The sequence below is a fragment of the Typopeltis vanoorti genome, chromosome 10, assembly GCF_054136105.1.
Source record: "Typopeltis vanoorti isolate ZY-2024b chromosome 10, IOZ_Tvanoo_1.0, whole genome shotgun sequence".
NCBI lineage: Eukaryota > Metazoa > Arthropoda > Arachnida > Uropygi > Thelyphonidae > Typopeltis > Typopeltis vanoorti.
Window position 1 is genome coordinate 92146560 of NC_143558.1, and position 19650 is coordinate 92166209.

The following is a 19650-nucleotide window of genomic DNA, read 5'->3' on the forward strand; positions in this document are numbered from 1 at the left end:
TCATTAATAGTACAAGTTAAACAGTGATGGCCCAAAACAGACCCTTATCACACACACACACACCACTGGTGACTTTCCTCTTTTAGGATACTGCACCCACATAATATAACTTACTGATCTTATTTGACAGCCAACCACCTATTCAACATGCCATTGTAATATCACATCTCAACTGTTCCAATTTAGTTACCAACTTATGTGGCATTCTGTCAAACGCCATTGTAAAATCTAAGTATGTCACCATTTGTTATACATTAACCTTTGTCCAGTGCATCATTTGTCACCTTGTATATAAGTAAATTGGTAAAACATGATCTCCTTGTAACAAATTTATGCTGTCCACATAGAACACTGCTGTTATCGAACCAATCCTATATCTTAGCTCTCACCAACACCTTTAACCACAACTCCAAACATAGATTGGTCTATAAGACTTCTTTGGAATTGACATCTGTTGTAAGTCTCTTGGTAAACAAGTACATTAAAGCTGCCATTAATTCCCTGGAACATTCCTTTAGCTTATTCGTGTGTGTGTGGTGATACATCAAGTCCTGTTGCCTTATTGACATCAAGTTTATTTAATTCCTCATACCGCTTGCTTGCTTGCTCACCAGGCAGTGGCTAAATGGTTATGGACAGATCCTCTTATACTGTCACTCACCAGATCTGACACTGAAGTCCTGGATCACTTCTAATGCATACTATTAGTAATTTTCTCTTATTAGTTGCATAAATTCCTCTTCCTTTCTGCTATGCATCAGTTACTCATAGTCTGTTATCATAGTTGAAGTAATCCATAATTTATTTTTAAGTGCTTGGTGTATGCATCAACATCTTCTTTTGCGTTTGCTTTCTCTCTTCATTCTTTAAAAATACAATACCCCTGTAACACTGTCCTCCTTTGTTCACCTTGATGATGCCTATATTTTCTGGCAAGGTTATGCCAGCCACTGTCAAAAATTCCTGAACCTTGTTTTTGGTACTTCCAGTCATTAATATAATGATTTAATTATTGCTCTAGTTAAATTTAGAACCCAGAAATTATATTCATCATTCTTTAATCTATTTCATATGTACTTTATATACTTACCTAAGTGTGCCTGTAACCCCCCCCCCCCACAAAAAAAAAAAAAAAAAAAAACCTCTACTTTCCCTGATTTTCCACTTCCATTCTCTCACTGAACAACCCTTTCTCTGGAAATCTGATTCCAAACCCATTCAAGTGCAATCCACCAGTCATACAAGTTGTTCCATCCATCACATTCACTCTTGTACAACCTATGCATTCACTCATTTGCAATTATGGCCCACCTTCTTACTTCACTTCTCTTATGCCTTGGCATAAGACAGTCTTTACACTCTTCTTTTTTATTTTTTCCAGTAACTCTTTTATATCCATTTCATTCAATACACTTTTCATCTTTAAAATCATTTGTACTTACCAAGACTATCAACTCTCATTTTCCCTCTTTGCGTTTATCGCTGTTAACTTTTATATATATATATGTATATCTTGGCACCAGGAAAACATAAGTTTTTCATGCACTCATCATGCAATCCTATAATCATACAAATGATTGAACATTCAATTAACTGACCCTTGAATTGGTTAGTGTGTCAGCAGACTTCTAGTACCTCATGTAATTTTACCTTCAGTTATCTGACTAGCAAAATGTTCTCCCACTGTGGTTGGAAGAGCAGTTTGCTGGTTGGATAACTGAATGTTTTTAAACTGGTCAGATAAACTGTTTTGTAAAAAAAAAAAAAAAAAAAAAAAAAAAAATTTTACTTATTGCATTTTTTATTTAATTTCATTTGTTGATATAGTGACACTGGATCCTGTTAATGTGGCATTTGGATCTGTTGCTATAGTGTATTTCAATTAGTGATGGTTTATTTTTCAGACTCTTATGCTGTGGTTATGGCATGATGGGTTTAAGTACTGCAGTAGCTGTAAATCATCACCCTACAATACTTTCTTGCTGTCTGATGGACGTAGATGGTGAAATCAAAACTATATATGTACCTTTTCACTGTGCTTTAAGGTATGTTTTAATCATATTATCTTTGAGTATAAACATAAAAATTCTCTTATGTTATAGCATCATTTTGAAGAATGATTGTGCAAGAGAGTTCTTGCTTTTGAACAATTTTTGAAAGAAATTGCAATTTCTGTTTTACATTTTCTCATTATCACTTTATTTATTTATTATTATTTTTTTATCAATCCCACATGATGTGAGAGGCTGCAAAATCTATATTAGTCAAGAAGAGAAAAAAAAATTGTTAATTTGTTTTCTGGAGGTTGTAGCAAGTTCTTGTTTCCATCTTTACATTACCTTAGCATTAGCAGACAAAAGTCTTTGCATGAAGTGTTTTCATCACAGGTGTCTTATATAGAGAGGCAGTTAAGTTTACATCGCATTGCTTCAATATTTCATAATGCACAGCACACTTCTGTGTATATTGCCATGCATTATATGGGAAGGATTACTACCTTACCAGTTTCTACCTCTACTGAGGGTCATTGGTTGGAGATAAACCCATGGACAGACTGTGAGCTAAATCAATGGCAGAAGTCATTTCCATATACAACTAGATGGTGTATTATTCTTTTCGGGAAAACTGTACATGGAAACTTTTACCAAAACACATAGGTAAAAACAGAATAAAAGAGTAAGACAAAAAGTTAATTTAGTATGTATAGAGCTGTACAGCGAGTGGATGTTGACCATCAGTTTTTTGTATGTGGATGGGCTTGAGTAAAAGTAGGGAGAGCAGTGTCATCCAGTTCAGTGGAACAGTGTCTACAAAAAATATTTCTAGAAGAGGAATCAAGTGGAAAGGCTGTGTGTGTGTGTGTGTGTGTGTGTGTGTGTGTGTGTGTGTGTGTGTGTGTGTGTGTGTGTGTGCGCGAGAGAGAGAGAGAGAGATAGATGGGTCACCAATTAACCAAGTTGCCTTCTGGATAGCATCAAGCATGTTTAAAGAGAGGTGTTTGGTGCACACCACTGTTCATGAGAACATGTCAAAGGTAGGGCAGATTTAGGATTTATATGCAGTTAGCAGTTGTGCAGATGAGAAGCAATGTCTCGAGTGAAAAAGAAAGTTTGGCACAGGCATCTATGGGTATGATGTTCTTATGTCAGGAGAGGCTAGAGGTATTAGTTAGTCCAAGAAGAGAGCTGTGATCTTGCTTGAAGATCTCAGAATCAGAAGTTGAGAGGAGGTAAGTGTGGTCTGTCTTGTTTATGTTTTGGTGATGTTGAGACAGTTATTTTCACCCTACTTAAATATTGCAAGGAGATGTTTATTTGTTTGTTATGGCACAAAAACATCATAGGTCATACTGCACCAGGACACAGGTTATAGCAGTACATATGGTAAATAGTTAGTAGGACAATCACAAACATCCATGCCACATACCTCACAATTTTCTTGAATAATATTTGTATATTTTTGTCCACAGTTCACCTTTAAAAAACTGCTCTACTTTAATTCGTTACTTACATGCTCTATTTTTCAGTTTTATCCTGCTCAAAACTAAATGGTGATCACTTCCAATTTCAAATCCTCTGTATACTCTTGTGTCCTGAACCAGTAGGAAAACATCACTATGAACAATAACATAATCAGTGAGTCTTTGTGCCTGTTGTTATGTTGGAACATGGTGTTAGTAATACCCAATCTATGTCCTGAACAGAAATCCAGCAGGCATTTACCATTATTATTATTACCTTTGCGCTTTTCTCCAAATGTTCCCAAAACATTTTTATATGTCTGGTAATAATTTCCAACTCTGCTTTTTAGGTTTCTAGCAAGGGCTAAAGCTCCTTCTCTTGAGCCTTGAAAAATTCCTCCATAGAAAAACTACTGTGGGACCATAAGAACAAATATACTGTTTGGAAAGAAGTCAATAGACACCATAGTGTGAGGAACAAATTTCCATGGTACCCATCTTAATAATATATAGGACCTTTTCACTGTGATGACTGCAGCAATCCTACAGGGCATACTTTCCACAAGCATATGATAGTGATCAATGGGAATTTTGGACCATTCTTCTGTAGGCATGTAATGAAGTCCTGGACTGTTGTGAGGAAGACATACCTAATCTCACCCAATTCTCATTCATTCCACGGATGTTCAGTAGGATTGAGATCAGGGCTCTGTGAAAGCCAGTCAGATGTGGTGACGTTCATGTCCACAAAACCACACAGTTACATCAGCAGCCTTATGACACAGTGCATTGTCTTGCTGAAAGAGACAATAGTCAGTTCTGTAGAAATGCCACAAAGTAAGAAGCATTGCATTGTCCAGAATGTTCAGATACTTATCGGAGTTCAATGTTTGTGGCACCACAAACAGCGGTTCCAGGATAAACAGGACCATACCATCACGCCTTCGAATTTCATAGTTGGGGTTATGCAATCTGATAAGAGACATTCACTGGGTATCTGCAACAGCCACACCTGTCATCTGCTCTGTAGAGGGTGTAGCATGATTCACTACTTTATAACATAGCTTTCCAAACTTCCACGTCCCACTGTACATGCTCTCTGCACCACTGAAGACGATGCTGCATGCTGATTTGGGTAATGTGGGGCTTGCATATTGCAGTCCTTCCATAGAAATCCATGTTGTGAGCTATGCTTCTGAATATTTTTGTGCAGATTCATGTTCAGTTAATATCAGGCACTCCACATTCAACATGTCATGAATTGCAATTTTTACGTTATCCTTCTTCGCACTGTATGGTATCACTGATTGTTGACCTGAGATGACCCAATTTGTCAACAGTTTTCCGAACAGATAGGCCTGGAATATGGCATCCTATCACAATGCCTCTTTCGATTAGTTCCATTCTCATAGCCATTTCAATCAGACACAGTTACACTGACTTGGGAGCATCATATTCCTCCACTTTATATTGGTTACAAACACTTCACTTGTTACATGGCACATGCAACTTGCCCATGGGGGGGGGATCTGTTGACTTCTTTCCAACCAGTATAAGTCTCATTGTCCAGTTCCCCATTCTGATATTTACCTATATCATTCTACTTGATATTGCCTGCCATTCAAGAAGATAATCATGATATTTAGTGTTGAATACTACAGCTACTCCTTTATTTCATTAATCATTATTGCCAAAACATATAGCATGTTATATTTGTCATTCAGAAAGGTCTCACCTGTTTTTTGTCTTTTTTTTTTGTTTGTTTTTGTTTATTTTGATAATAACCTCTTTGGTGTCAATCTGGTTCTTATCCAATTAAAACATAAGGAACAGGAGCCTTGTTTAGCCAGGTGACGGCCAGCATGAAATTTTGCCATGTTGTACCATCATTTTGTATTCAAGTTTTAAGCCTATAAGAATACAATGTGGTTAGCGAAATCCTAAATTTGCAGCCCATCTTCCATTCAGACCTAACAGATTGCGCCATAAGAAGGTGAGAATTGGACGTTGGCCCTGGCTGGTTCTCTGCATTCCTTAAAAGGCCACATTGCAATCTACTCTGTTATCCGGCTTTGACTTTTAAGCACCTCCCTAGTGTTTGATAGTAGTTTAACTCCTTCAGTTTGGTTTGTTTTTACTGAGGTTCCTTTTTCCTCTCAGAAATTGAGTTTTAGTTTTTTTTTTTTTTTCTTTTTCTTTTTTTTTGTGAAAGACTTTACTAAAAGTGTTTACTGCATTAAGGTGGATCACCTTTGATTTGATTTGTGGAACTTATTAATTTTTTTTTTTTCCTCCTCTTTCCAAACACAATCACCTATAATTTGTATTCTAGGCTGCTGACATTTGCATTGGTCCCCTCTATATAGGATTATGAGTTTATATATTTTACTAATTCTCTATTTTGTTTTTGTTTGTTTCTTTTCTGTTTACCATTTTTGGATTTTATCCTGAAATTTAATTTTTAAAATCCTACCACATTCAGTTAGTAAAGTATGTTTATTTTGCTTTATTACTTCAGTTGCTCTTTTAGTTCAATGTTTTTAGTTCCAAGTATATTGCTACCATTTGTGGGCAGTTTCTTTTTCTTTGATCTGCACTCTCATTTTGAATTTATTTAAGTTTTTTTGAGTATAGGACCTTGTCAGTGCAATTAACTACATCATTGCCTTTCCATGTCCTGGCTACTGTGGTGAGTTAAATGGTTCTGTAGTAATTCCGTAGTTCATATTGCCTCTCTACCTCTTTATTTCAGACTTGTATGATTACTAGTTACTTATCCCCTACCTCACATCCATCCACATGCACAAATAATCAACTGCAGTGAATGATGTGGAGAAAGTCTGTGGTATTAAGCAAGTGTTAAAGACTGGCCATGTAGCATTATATGGGGAGTCAATCATAAGAGATGTGGTGGGTATTAGGGCACATAAACCATGTTTTCCAGGTGGCATATTGATACAGATAACATTATTTGCTTTGAAGCAAGCAACAGCCATTAGAAAGTAGTGGTAGTTGTTGTTTTGGACAAAAATGACTTGGATAGTGAAAAAAAAATATGGAAAGGGATTTGAAAAGTTATAGGTAAAGGATAACAGTTTTCATGGGAAAGCAGTTAGCATTGTGCTCAGATATCATCATAGTGAGTTGAGGAAGGAGCAGAGATAATGAATGGAAGCAGGTCTGAGTTATGTGAAGTAAAAGATGTTCATTTGATATGAGGCATTGGATATGAGGAGTAAGTGAGCAAAAGAGTTGGTAGGGATAGTAGGAACAAATGACTTGGTTGGAAACAGGAATTAATCGAAAGAGATTGTTGAGAATAAAAGATAACAGTGTGGTAGGAAGAGAAGTCATTGTGTTTCCCAGGTATGACAGTGATGAGTTAAAATGGAGAGCAGAGATCATAATGGTATGTTAGATTATGAACGTGTATGGGATGAGTTTGAGGAAACTGCATAAGAGGGATGCAGTGCATGTGTATGGTTTTGGTGTAAGTCATCTGGAGAGACCACTAGGGAGAGTAATGATTGTAGAAAATGGATCCAGACAGGTAAAGAGTGATGTGGAAAAGGGGAGAGTAAGGAAGGAGGGATTAAAGTATAGCTTATGAATGGAGAAATGAGCAGAATGAGAGAACAGGGGTGCAGGACAGACAGGGAAATGGAGGGGGGGGGGTCAGGACAGGAAGACAGTTTAAGAAAGGTTGATGTAGGAATAGTAAGTGAATGTGTGAGTAGACAAGAATGGAATGCTTGGGATGTGGAATAAGCACTTGGGCCTGGAGATGTTTCTGGGATGGGTAATGAGAGAGAGAGAGAGAGAGAGGTCGATTTAACTGAGGGAACGTATAGAGAAGTCACATCTAAGAAGTGGTAGCAGTGGAACTTATGTACTCAGAAATGAACCATTATGTTTTATATATATATATATATATATAATGTAATTTTTAACTTGGGGATATTGTATATTAGGATAACCAAGTTATTTTATAAACTTGGTTATTTTAACTCCTAATCCCAAGTGTGCAAACAATTAAGTTTGCGCCTGAAACAAAGTTCAAGTCTAAAGATGGTACAACACCTTTAGCCACCTTTGCAATGAGGGCAACTCATTGTAAAGGTGGGTAAAGCTGTGATCACTATTCTTAGTATTTTTCCCATAGTGATCAGAGCTTTACCCACCTTTACAATGAGTTGCCCTGGTGTTGTACCATCTTTAGACTTGAACTTTGTTTCAAGCGCAAACTTAATTGTTTGCATACTTGGGATTAGGAATTAAAATAACCAAGTTTATAAAATAACTTGGTTATCCTAATATACAATATCCCCAAGTTAAAAATTTATTACATCTATATCCTCCAGAGATTTTTATTAAAAATATAAACACCTTGTTGCAACTTCTATAGGTAAAGTTGATAAGGTTCCGTATTACTATAACTTTGGTATTTAGGGTCTAGCTACTCACTGAGGAGACCTCAAAAAAGGTTGAAACCGGTCTGGGTAGTGACCCCACCCATAATGCATTGCAGTATACATCTTCTAGTGAGATGTGCTTTACATTATGAGAAAATACTAAGAATGGTGATCAGAGCTTTACCCACCTTTACAATGAGTTGCCCTGGTGTTGTACCATCTTTAGATTTGAACTTTGTTTCAGGCGCACACTTAATTGTTTGCATACTTAGGATTAGGAGTTAAAATAACCAAGTTTATAAAATAACTTGGTTATCCTAATATATATATATATATATATATATATATGAATGCTAGAAGTATTCAAAATAAGTAGAACAAACTTGTTGCATTGGTTGATTCTGTTCACTCAAAAATTTTTGGAATAAGTGAGACATGGTTGGATGAGGATGACATCCTGACAAGAATATAGATGGAAGGATATAATGTTTTTTTGGGAAAATAAAAAAGCAGAAAAGGAGGTGGAGTGCTGCTGATGATAAAATGAGTTGTGCCCAAGCAAATTAAAGATGAAAGGAGGGAAGTAGAGGCAGTGGTTTTGATGCTGTGTGGTCTGAGATAGAGGTAGATAGAATGAAATAGTTAGCTGGATGTTGCTAAAGGTCTAATAATGTGCAAAGCAGTGAGCATAATCAAACGAGAACATTTTCTATGTTGCAGAACAGTTGGGATGAGATGTCGTATTTATTGAAATGAAATATCCTGAAGCAACAGCTGTGCTAATTTTTCTGTTCATTTTTCTTTAATGTTTTCATTTTTTGCGACATATATGATACCTTCTCTCATTTTTTAAGACAATCTAAAATTTATATCTTTGATTCTAGAGAAATAAAGTTTATTTAGAGCAGCACTTTTGCAAAAGAGGTATTATAAAGGGTCCAGAAATGATTGACTAAGGCCATTTATGGTCTCTGGAATGTTGAATATGAATAAAGGTTGAGAAGATGCAATTTACAGAGTCTAGCATATATGAGAAGGAAGGGGGGGGTATGATAGAGATAAGTAACTAACAGGCTTTTCATAGAATGGTGGGAGATGGCAAGAGGTCATCCTTGGAAGATGTATAAGGATTGTGTGAGAAGCTGGTTTTTGCATGGAGAGTGGTGAATTATTGGAATGCATTGCTTGTGGGTGTGGTAACTGCAGAGAATGTGAATATTTAAGGCACCAGATAATGAGCTGTGTTTGGCAGAGGGACTTCCAATGATGAGTCTTTGATTACATAGAGGTATGAAGGTGACAATTATAATAGTAGTAGTAGTAATTATATGAAGAGCCAAAGACTTCAACTGGGTGCTGCACTACCCAGGTATTTGCTTACGCTTGGAATCGCCGAACTTTATATAGTTTCTATATTCGGCATGAAACTCTTTGAGTTTCTTATTCAGCTAAGAAACAATATGCGGTGCAATATCCCTTAACTTAAATAAGTTCATGTCGCCGAATTGAAGCCTTTGGCTCTTCATATAATTAGTAATTTATTAGGACACCTTGGCAATTCTCATAGAAGGGATGTAAGTTCTAAATTAAGGGGATAAAAATCCCTTATTATTTTAAAGCCAGCATGTGAAACTCTAAGATCGAAAACTATGATCTACGAGTTTCATGCCGAAGAACTATCGGCGATATAATAAATTTAATTTAATCCTTTATCCAAGTGTGAGCAAACAAAGTTTGCGCCTGAAGTATCTTCAGGACTGGGGTTAAGGTGGTACTACACCAGGGCAACTCGTTGCAAAGGTGGAGCAAGCTACCAACACTCCTGTCTCAGTATCTCCTATAATGCAAAACACATCTCCTTGCGGATATGTCTAATGTTATGCATTAAGGGAAGGGCCACTACCCAGACTAGTTTCGACCTTTATTGAGGTCTCTTCAGTGGGAGCCAGGCCCAAGTTGAGATACCAGGCAGAAGCATTTGCAAGTCATCTCTTAATGCATGACATTAGACATATCCGCAAGGAGATGTGTTTTGCATTATAGGAGATACCGAGACAGGAGTGTTGGTAGCTTGCTCCACCTTTGCAACGAGTTGCCCTGGTGTAGTACCACCTTACCCCAGTCCTGAAGATACTTCTGGCGCAAACTTTGTTTGCTCACACTTGGATAAAGGATTAAACTAAATTTATTATACTCTAACCAAGTGAAAAATAAACTTTCAACTATCGGCGAATCCAAACGTAAGTGCCCACTTGGTAGTACAACACCAAGGCAATTCGAAGCAAAGGTGGAGGAAGCTCCCTCACTATCCTTGATATTTTCTCATAATGTGAAAACACAGCTCCTAGGAGATGTAATACTGCTTTATATTATGAGGAGAGGTCACTACCCAGACTGGTTTCAACCTTTTTTGAGATCTCATCAGTGAGTAGGAAGACCTGGATGATATCAGTGGGCACACCACTCTGGCATTCGTATAATGAAGGTATGTAAGTTCTTTTCACTTAAACTTTGATATCATCTAGGTCTACCTACTCACTGATGAGACCTCAAAAAAGATTGAAACCGGTCTGGGTAGTGACCTCTCCTCATAATATGAAGCAGATTACATCTCCTAGGAGCTGTGTTTTCACATTATGAGAAAATATCAAGGATAGTGAGGGAGCTTGCTCCACCTTTGCTTCGAGTTGCCTTAGTGTTGTACTACCAAGTGGTCACTTACGCTTGGATTCACCGATAGTTCTTTGGCATGAAACTCGTAGATTGTAGTTTTTGATCTTAGAGTTTCGCACACTGGCTGTAAAATAATAAGGGATTTTTATCCCCTTAATTTAATTAACTTCACCAGAAAATATAGCCGTTTGGCTTTTCATCTTAATTAGGATGTAAGTTCTGTTCGCTACAAACTTGGTATTAACTAGGTCTACCTACTCTCTGATGAGACCTCGATAAAGGTTGAAACGGGTCTGGGTAGTGACCTTCTCTCATAATGTAGAACAGTAATATGGCTCCTAGGAGCTAAGTTCACATTATGGGTAAATACCAAGAATAGTGATCGGAGCTTGCTCCACCCTTTCTATGAGTTGCCTCAGTTTGCACTACCAAATTGGTCAGGTGCTGCACTATCCAGGTATTTGCTTATGCTTGGAATCGCCAAACTTTATATAGTTTCTATATTCGGCCTGAAACTCTTTGAGTTTTTTATTTGGCTAAGAAACAATATGGGATGCAATATTCCTTAACTTAGAAAAGTAGTAGTTTATGAATGTATGGAGAGAACCTGAAGAGCAGTTGGAATGGTTTAGTGCTGACAAATTGCATTTGAATTTTTTTGGTGTTGTTTTTTTGGAGTGACTGGACTGTTGTTTGCTGAGTGTGCATAGAGATAAAAATAAACTTCGCCTGTTCAAGGTTTAGAGAGTGAGAGAGAGAGAGAGAGAGAGATTGTGAAACAGATTGTGTGAAGGACAGGAGGAAAATTGATATAAATGGAATAAAAAAATTCTTATGGCAATATATGATAATATCGTGCATTAAGGCAGGAATAGGGATATGAATGGAAGTCAGAGTCAGGAACAGAAAAATGGAAGTGGTCAGAGTGATGAAGAGACAGGTATATTGTAGCAGCTAGAGTTAGGAGTGATGGTGCTGGTGGGATGGCCTCAAAGAGAATAGGATTGTTATATTTGTGTTGTTCTAATGCAAGGAGTATCACAAATAAAGAAGCTAAAGTTTGTTATGGTCATTGAGTTAGTATGCCCAAGGATAAGTGGCAAAAGTGAACTTGGTTATGGTTGTCTGAGGATGATGTTATTGTTAGGAATTGAAATGGAGGGATATAAAATTTTCCAGAAGGATAGAAATGTGAAAACAGGAGGTTGGTGATATATCAGAAGAACTGTGCCCACCAAGAGTGGAAGTGAGAATTGAATTTTGAAGTGGTTTTGGGTGCATTTGAAATTAAAAAAATAGTATATCTAATAGGATGTTGTTATAGGCCAATGAATGTAGAGAGCACTGATTGTAAAATATAAAATATTTAGGCAAATTGCATTCTTTTTACATGCCCAATCAGTCTTAATGGGAAATTTTAATTATAGGAATGTGTATTTAAAAGAGGAGAATTTGTTGAATTTCTGAGGGATAACTATCTTAAGCAGCATATGACAGAAACAACTTTAGGTTTTAGAGTGTAGGATTTGGTGATATCCTCTTCACAGAATACAGTTGTTAAAGTGGTATCAACTGTTCCTCTAGTAAGTCATCATGAGGTACTACTGGTGAGTAGTGGCCAAACAGGAAAAGGTGAGAATGTGATGTATATGGAATTATAAAGTCGGTTATTATGAGACGCTCTATAGTCACATAACATCAATACCTTGGGTTGATGAGCTGTGCAATTTTCTACAAAAGTTTACAGAGCATGGGAACTGATTATGTATCACCTAACATAAACAACGCACAGCTATACTAAGCATTGTGTGAATAAATAGAGTAAGAGTGAAATCAGGCAAGCAGTGTTGAAAAAGATTTTATGGATAGCGATCAGATGCATGAGGAATATAAAGTGCAGCCTAGGAAAAGTGACAAGCATGGTAAAGAAAGTAAAAATGTAGTGTGTGAGGAGACTAGCTAATCAAGCCAGAGATAATCCAAGGGAATTCATCTGTTATGTGGCAAAAAAAGAAGAATAATTACGGAAAGGTAACATTGGTGGATAGCTATAGTAGTAGAGTGACCACTGCAAGGATGTAACGGAATTATTTAATGAGCACTTTATCGGTGTATATCATGCTGGTTTAAATGATGCTTTACAGCATATAGAAAGAAAGAAGGTGAATATATTAGAGGAATTAAAGGTGAAAGAATCATAGGTGTATCAAGGTTGATTGAGTATTATTATTATTATTATTATTATTCAGGTCTCCATGGAGTCAAAAGACTCATCGTGGGAGGTCCTTCCTAAGAAACACAAAGTCTATCAAGACTCATCGAGGGGAGGTTCCCCCCCCCCCCCCCCCAAAGAAACACACAGTCTATCATACCACTCCTTGAACTCATTGACCGTTCTCGCTCTCACTACTCCATCAGGCAATGCATTCCATGGTTCAACCACCCTGCATGCAAAGAAACCACTCCTCACCCTCTTGCTCACAGTTTCCTTTCTTAACTTCCAGGGATGGCCTCTTGTCATCACTCCTTCCTGCTGTTCAACCAAGCGAAAGAACTCCCCAGTGTCAACCCTGTAACCACCTCTGAGCAGTTTAAAAGTCTCAATCATATCACCTCTCCTTCTTCTACCCACCAAACTCTGCAGTCCACATTCCCTCAGCCTATCCTCATAACTATCATTGTACAGTCCTGAAACCATCTTTGTTATCTGCCTTTGTACCCTTTCCACAGTTAATTTATCCCCTTCAAATCCTGGGGACCAAATCTGAGAACAATAGTCAAAGTGTGGTTGTGGTCTGAAAAAAAAGAAATACAATTAAAATACAACGGAATGATAAATGTTTTATCTCTGCAGGTCAGTGTCCTTCTCATTATTGCAGCAATCCTCTGTGTTACCTTCACCACCTTTGCAATATGTCCCCTAAATTTCAGGTTTCTATCAATCATCAATCCCAGATCTCTTGTTTCCCCTACTTCCTCCAGTACAACTCCTCCCATAGAGTATGCAGTGTCCCATCGATGTTTCCCAAACCTCAAGACCTTACATTTTGCTGCATTAAACTGACACCACCCATTCATTTGCCCATCTATCTAGCTTATTCAAATCCTCTTGCAGGGCTGCCGCATCTGCACTATTACTAATAATCCTTCCTAGCTTTGCATCATCTGCAAACAACTGAACATTCCCTTGCAATCCACTGACAAGGTCATTGATATAAAGGTTAAGCAATATAGGTCCCAGCACTGAGCCCTGTGGGACCCCACTTGAAACCCTCTGCTTCCTTGAAACTGCCCCACCATGCACAACTCTCTGATACCTATTGGACAGCCAATCCTGAATCCATTTTAACAGTCTGACATCCAGACCCATGTGCTGCAACTTAAATATCAGCTTATCATGTGGCACTCTGTCAAATGCCTTCGCTAAGTCTAAGAAAATGGCAGATATGCCTTTCCCTCATCTAATGCTCTTGTAACTTTTTCATAAAAGGCTAGCATATTGCTAAAACAAGAGTGCCAACTTCACAAATCCATGTCGACTCTCACAGATAACATTACCCTCATCTGCCCAATGCTGTATACGGTCCTTCACTACTTTCTCCAAGATCGTACTAACTACTGATGACACACAAACTGGTCTATAATTAGACACTTCCAGTCTGCTACCGCCCTTATGCAATGGCACTATCTTACCTTCCTTCCATTCCCTGGGCATCTTTCCAGCAGCCAGACTTACATTGAAAAGCCAGGCCAAAGGCACTGTCAGTTTCCTAGCACATTTTCTCAAAACACGTGGTGAAATACTATCGAGTCCCACAGCTTTACTGACATCCAGAGTACTCAGTATTTGAAACACACTCTCCTCCTGCACCTCTAAACCTCAAACCTGCCCTATCCCTCTAGCATTAAAACTGACTCCTCCAGGATGAAATACTCCAATAAAGTGATCATTGAACAATTCGACTATGTCCTCTGCATCAGTCACTCTATTCTCATTTTTATCCCACAATATCATTCTTCCATTTTTCCTCCTACTGGCTACATATCTAAAAATTCCCTAGGATTCAAAAGATATATTTCGGTGATTACACCACATTTTTTTATTATTCAGTTATATAAAACACTGAAATAATAGTTCCCGACAAGTTTCGTAAATCATAGGATTTACATCTTCAGGGGGTAAATAGTATAACTTAAAGTTTAAACAAGAGAATTAATAAATACAAATCATAATCGTCTGGCTATTCATTAAAACTCAAATAACAGAATGCAGATATATAACGTTGAACAATACTGGACGATGTCATGTGTTCTTGTTCTCGTTCATACAGTCCGAGCTGAGATTGAGGTAGATTTTTTATTAGAGCTGACCACACTTGATGGAGAATTAAACCTTGATTTATATTGCATTGGGTTGGGTTTTTTAGCTATTAGCAGCTTCTTTAAATTTTCTTATATAACTCTTATATTTATGACATCATCGTTTTTTGCCAGAGTACATCGTGTCCAGTGGAAGTGGTATGGAAAGCAAGACCCATTTTTTGTTCTCTTTTGTATTGTACGTCTTTTTGGTGTTCAGCCATGCGTATTTCTCCAGATCTTCCTGTCTGTCCTACGTAGCAAATCCCGCAAGAGCAATGGATTTTGTAGATTCCTGGTTTTTTAAGAGGATGATGAGGTGGTTTTGGTGGATGTAGGAATCTTGAGATTTTTTCCAAAGGAAGGAAGGCTACTTTTATGTTGTGTTTGTTCATTAATTTGGCTAGCTTATCTGTAACATTTTTGATATAAGGAAGCGAGATTGCGTTTTTGTAATCCTGTTTTATTGTGTTGTTAGCTGGAGGCATTTTAAGGATTCTCTTGATGGTTTTTGTTTCATATCCATTCTGTTGGAGGATTTGTGTTAAGTATTTTAGTTCTTCATTACATCTTTCTTGTGTGCTGGAGATATTGTATGCTCTGTCTCGAAGAGTTTTAATGAAGCTTATTTTTTGTGAAGGATGGTGGTGTGGGGTTGCATTTAGAAATCTTCCAGTGTTTGTCGGTTTCCTATATACTGAGAAAGAGTTTACTTTCTTCATTAACTTCTAATAGAATATCCAGAAAAGGAAGTTTTTTATTCTTTTCTTGTTCTAAAATGAATTTTATGGTGTTGTGCAAATTGTTGAGATAATCTTTGAAATTGATAAGTTCATCTGTTGTTCCACTGAATATGATGAAAATATCGTCCACATAGCATAGCCATATTTTTTGTTTTTTATGGTAATTCTTAAGAGCATTGTTTTCAAATTTTACCTGATGTTGTCCCCCTTCTCCCAAGTACCCATTCCCACAAGAGGCCACCACTGCTACCATCCTCCCTGAGACACACTGACTTTTTCAGAACAGCAATCTCTCCAGATGCCTACGTCCTTCCTCATTCAAATGTAAGTGGTCTCTTGCATACAGTTCCTCTCTGTCCTCAAACGCACTCCAAGCATCCACATATTCCAGTCCTCTCTTATCACACATTCTAGGTATTATGTCATTCAATATTACCGTTCTTTTGCTCAGTTCGTCATTATCATACCTAAGCAACACACACACACTATCTTTCCTCTCTGTGTCTTCTTTCGTACCACCTCAAGCAAGAATCTCGTATCTCTCACTGCCCTATTTACACCACTACTCAAGTCATTTGTTTCCACCATCACAATCATCTCATCCACCCTTTCACCTCTCTTAACTGCCAAAGCCACCCTTTCTATCGTTTCCTCCTGGCAAATACTCCTCACGCATCCTATCTTGAACATCACGGATCAGTGAGTCCCCATACATTATACTCTTACCATTCCGTCTCTCCTATTGTTTCCATTTTCTCCTCTTCTTTCATTCCCATAGCTCTCGCTCATTCCCTCTCTCCTGCTGTTTTCATTTTCTCCTCTTCTAGCACTCCCATACCTCTCTCTCTCTCATTCCATTCTCTCCTCTTCTAGCACTGCCATACCTCTCTCTAATTCCATCTCTCCTACTGTTTCCATTCTCTCCTCTTTTAGCATTCCCATACCTCTCTCTCATTCCATTCTCTCCTCTTCTAGCACTGCCATACCTCTCTCTCATTCTGTCTCTCCTACTGTTTCCATTCTCTCCTCCTCTAGCACTCCCATACCTCTCTCTAATTCCATCTCTCCTACTGTTTCCATTCTCTTTTCTTCTGGCATTCCCGTACCCCTCTCTCATTCCCTCTCTCCTACTGTTTCCATTTTCTCCTCTTCTAGCACTCCCATACCTCTCTCTCATTCCATTCTCTCCTCTTTTAGCATTCCCATACCCCTCTCTCATTCCCTCTCCTACTGTTTTCATTTTCTCCTCTTCTAGCACTCTCATTCCGTTTCTCATACTGATTCCATTCTCTCCCCTAGCACTCCCCTCTCTCTCTCTCTCATTCTGTCTCTCCTACTGTTTCCATTCTCTCCTCTTCTAGCACTGCCATACCTCTCTCTCATTCTGTCTCTCCTACTGTTTCCATTCTCTCCTCTTCTAGCACTTCCATACCTCTCTCTCCTGTTTCCATTCTCTCCATTTCCATATCCAATTCCATTCTCTCCTCTTTTATCATTCACAAATTTCTCTCCTCTCCTATCATTCCCAAAACTCTCTCTCTCTCCCCTACTCTGATTTGCCTTGCATTTATCTCTTCCATTCTTCTAATCTCATCTTTCATACTTATCATACTTCTCCCAAGACATTCCACCTCCTCTTTCAGCTTCTCTATCTCCCTCTGCAGGTCAGTCACTCTAAATCGAAATTCACTCTCCCAAACAAAAACATATGTTAATAAGGCTGTGGAAATGGATGACATATTACAATGTATTTTTAAGGAATGTGTAAAACACTTATGCCCTTGACCTTTGTTATTTAATGATAGTCTTACAGTGGTTTCGAAAGGTTCTTAAGGAGTGGAAAGAAGACAAAATATTACTAATCACAATCTTGGCTCTAGGACACAATTTTCCAATTATAGACTAGTCTCTATATCTGCAGTTGTGGTCAAGGCACTGGAGAGGTTTTGACTAGAACTAGCATGCAGAATTGAGTTGATGGACATAGGATTCTTCATATAATGGTCAGCATGGATTTGTGAAGGATAGGTCTTATTTTTGCAATCTTATCAATTATTTTATGTTAAGATGATAAATATGTTTGATAAGAGAGATTCACATACAGTGATATTCTGCAATATTGCAATGGTATTCAATAGATTAGCACATGATAGATTGTGTACAAGCTATAGAAGAGAATGGATAATACACAAATTACATGGATTGGCTTCCTGAATGATACCAGCAGGTTGTATGTGATGAGGCAGTGTCTCAAAGAAACATAGCCAGTGGTGTACTCGGAACTATAGGGAAGAATTTGGAGGTTTTATACAGATATTTTACGTAGAGACTTGTGTATGCACAGAATGTATTACGAGAATATTTTACAAATGCTTTGAGAGTTACAGGTTAGGTTTCAATGTGATAAATATTGTTAGTTAACTGGACCTTTCCACAATGGTTTGGCTTACTCCATGGAGATTGATGTAATAATAATAATATGATTCAGCCTGGCAAAGGACCTTCTTACCAAATCACCATCTTATGGTTAGGCATCTTTTTTTTTTTTTTTATTGTTTTCACTTTCTTGTCATTCATTATGTATCATAGTGGATGGCTGCCTTTCTTCAGATTTCTCCATCAATGCCAGAGCACCCTCAGGGCTTTGTTCTTTAGTTCATGCTCTTTTTCCTATTCATAAATGACTTTAATCAATTTAGTTTGATCCTTTATTCAAGTGTAAGCAAACAAAATTTGCACCTGAAGTATATTCAGGACTGAGGCAACTCTTGTAAAGGTGGACCAAGCTGTCATCACTTCTTGTCTTAGTATCTTCCATAATGCAAAGCACATCTCCTTGCGGACATGTATAATGCTATGCATTAAGGGAAGGGCCACTACCCAGACCGGTTTTAACCTTTATTGAGATCTCGTCAGCGGGAGCCAGACCCAGGGGTGGTGATACTAAGGATGAAGAAATGGAGACGTCATATCTACCTATACGAGTTACCAAAAGATGTCTCACCTTATTATTAAATTACCCTGGATTTAGAGAAAGATGTTGGAAGTTTTTTGATACTTCAAGCGCAAACTTTGTTTGCTTACACTTGGATAAAGGATTAAACTAAATTTATTATAGTCTAACCAAGTGGAAAAAACTTCCATCATCTTTCTCTAAATCCAGAGTAATTTAATAATAAGGTGAGACACCTTTAACTGAGAGGAGACCTCCACATAGCCTTTAAAGGAATGCGGAGAACCGACCAGGGCTTCTGACCTAATGTCCAATCCTCACCTTCTCGTGGTGCACTCTGTTGGGTATCTACTTTGATACTGAACGAACGAGGATGGGCTGGCAATTTGGGATTTAGCCGACCAAATTGTATTCTTATTGGTTAAACCAAAATAAAAAAAATGATGGTACAACATGACAAAATTTCATGCCGGCTAGGGCGTCGCCCGGTTAAACAAGGCCCCCGTTGTTTTCGCCAGGGAACCAGGGCGAACAGCGAAAAGTCAGCTACTGGAACAAATCTGAAAACAAACCCCAACTCAAATCACCAGAGTTAAAGATCGGTACTATCAACGTAAGAAGCCTGAATGGCAAAGAAATGGAGCTAGCTGAGGAGTTAGATAAGTACCAGATCGACATAATAGGGGTGACTGAAACAAAAAAGACCAAAACTGGTGAGATCTTTCTGAGCAATAAATACAAAATGTTATATTCAGGCAATGACAATCAAGGAAAAGAAGGAGTAGCCATAGTATTCAACACAAAATACGAGGCTAATCTTCTTGAGTGGCAGTCAGTCTCAAGTAGAGTAATGTGGGCAAATATGAGAATGGGGAACTGGACAATGAGACTTATTTGTGCCTATAGTCCCACAGAAGGTTCTACTAAGGTAGAAGTGGAGGAATTTTTTGAGGCTTTAGAAAAAGCAACTGACACAATGAAAAAGGAAAAGTTAGTCCTTGTTGGGGATCTAAATAGTAGAATAGGAAATGATTGTGAGACACAAAAATA

General features: G+C 37.9%; 1 protein-coding gene across 2 annotated transcripts in view; it reads left to right on the forward strand.

Annotated features, from left to right (window-relative positions):
- Positions 1–19650, forward strand: part of Rab3-GAP (Rab3 GTPase activating protein) — a 732105-nt gene that overhangs the window by 308425 nt on the left and 404030 nt on the right. For both annotated transcript variants that reach the window (XM_090399255.1, XM_090399256.1), the window contains one exon: positions 1905–2045. In XM_090399255.1, coding sequence (XP_090255381.1) covers positions 1905–2045 — 141 coding nt within the window. The remainder of the gene's footprint in view (positions 1–1904; positions 2046–19650) is intronic.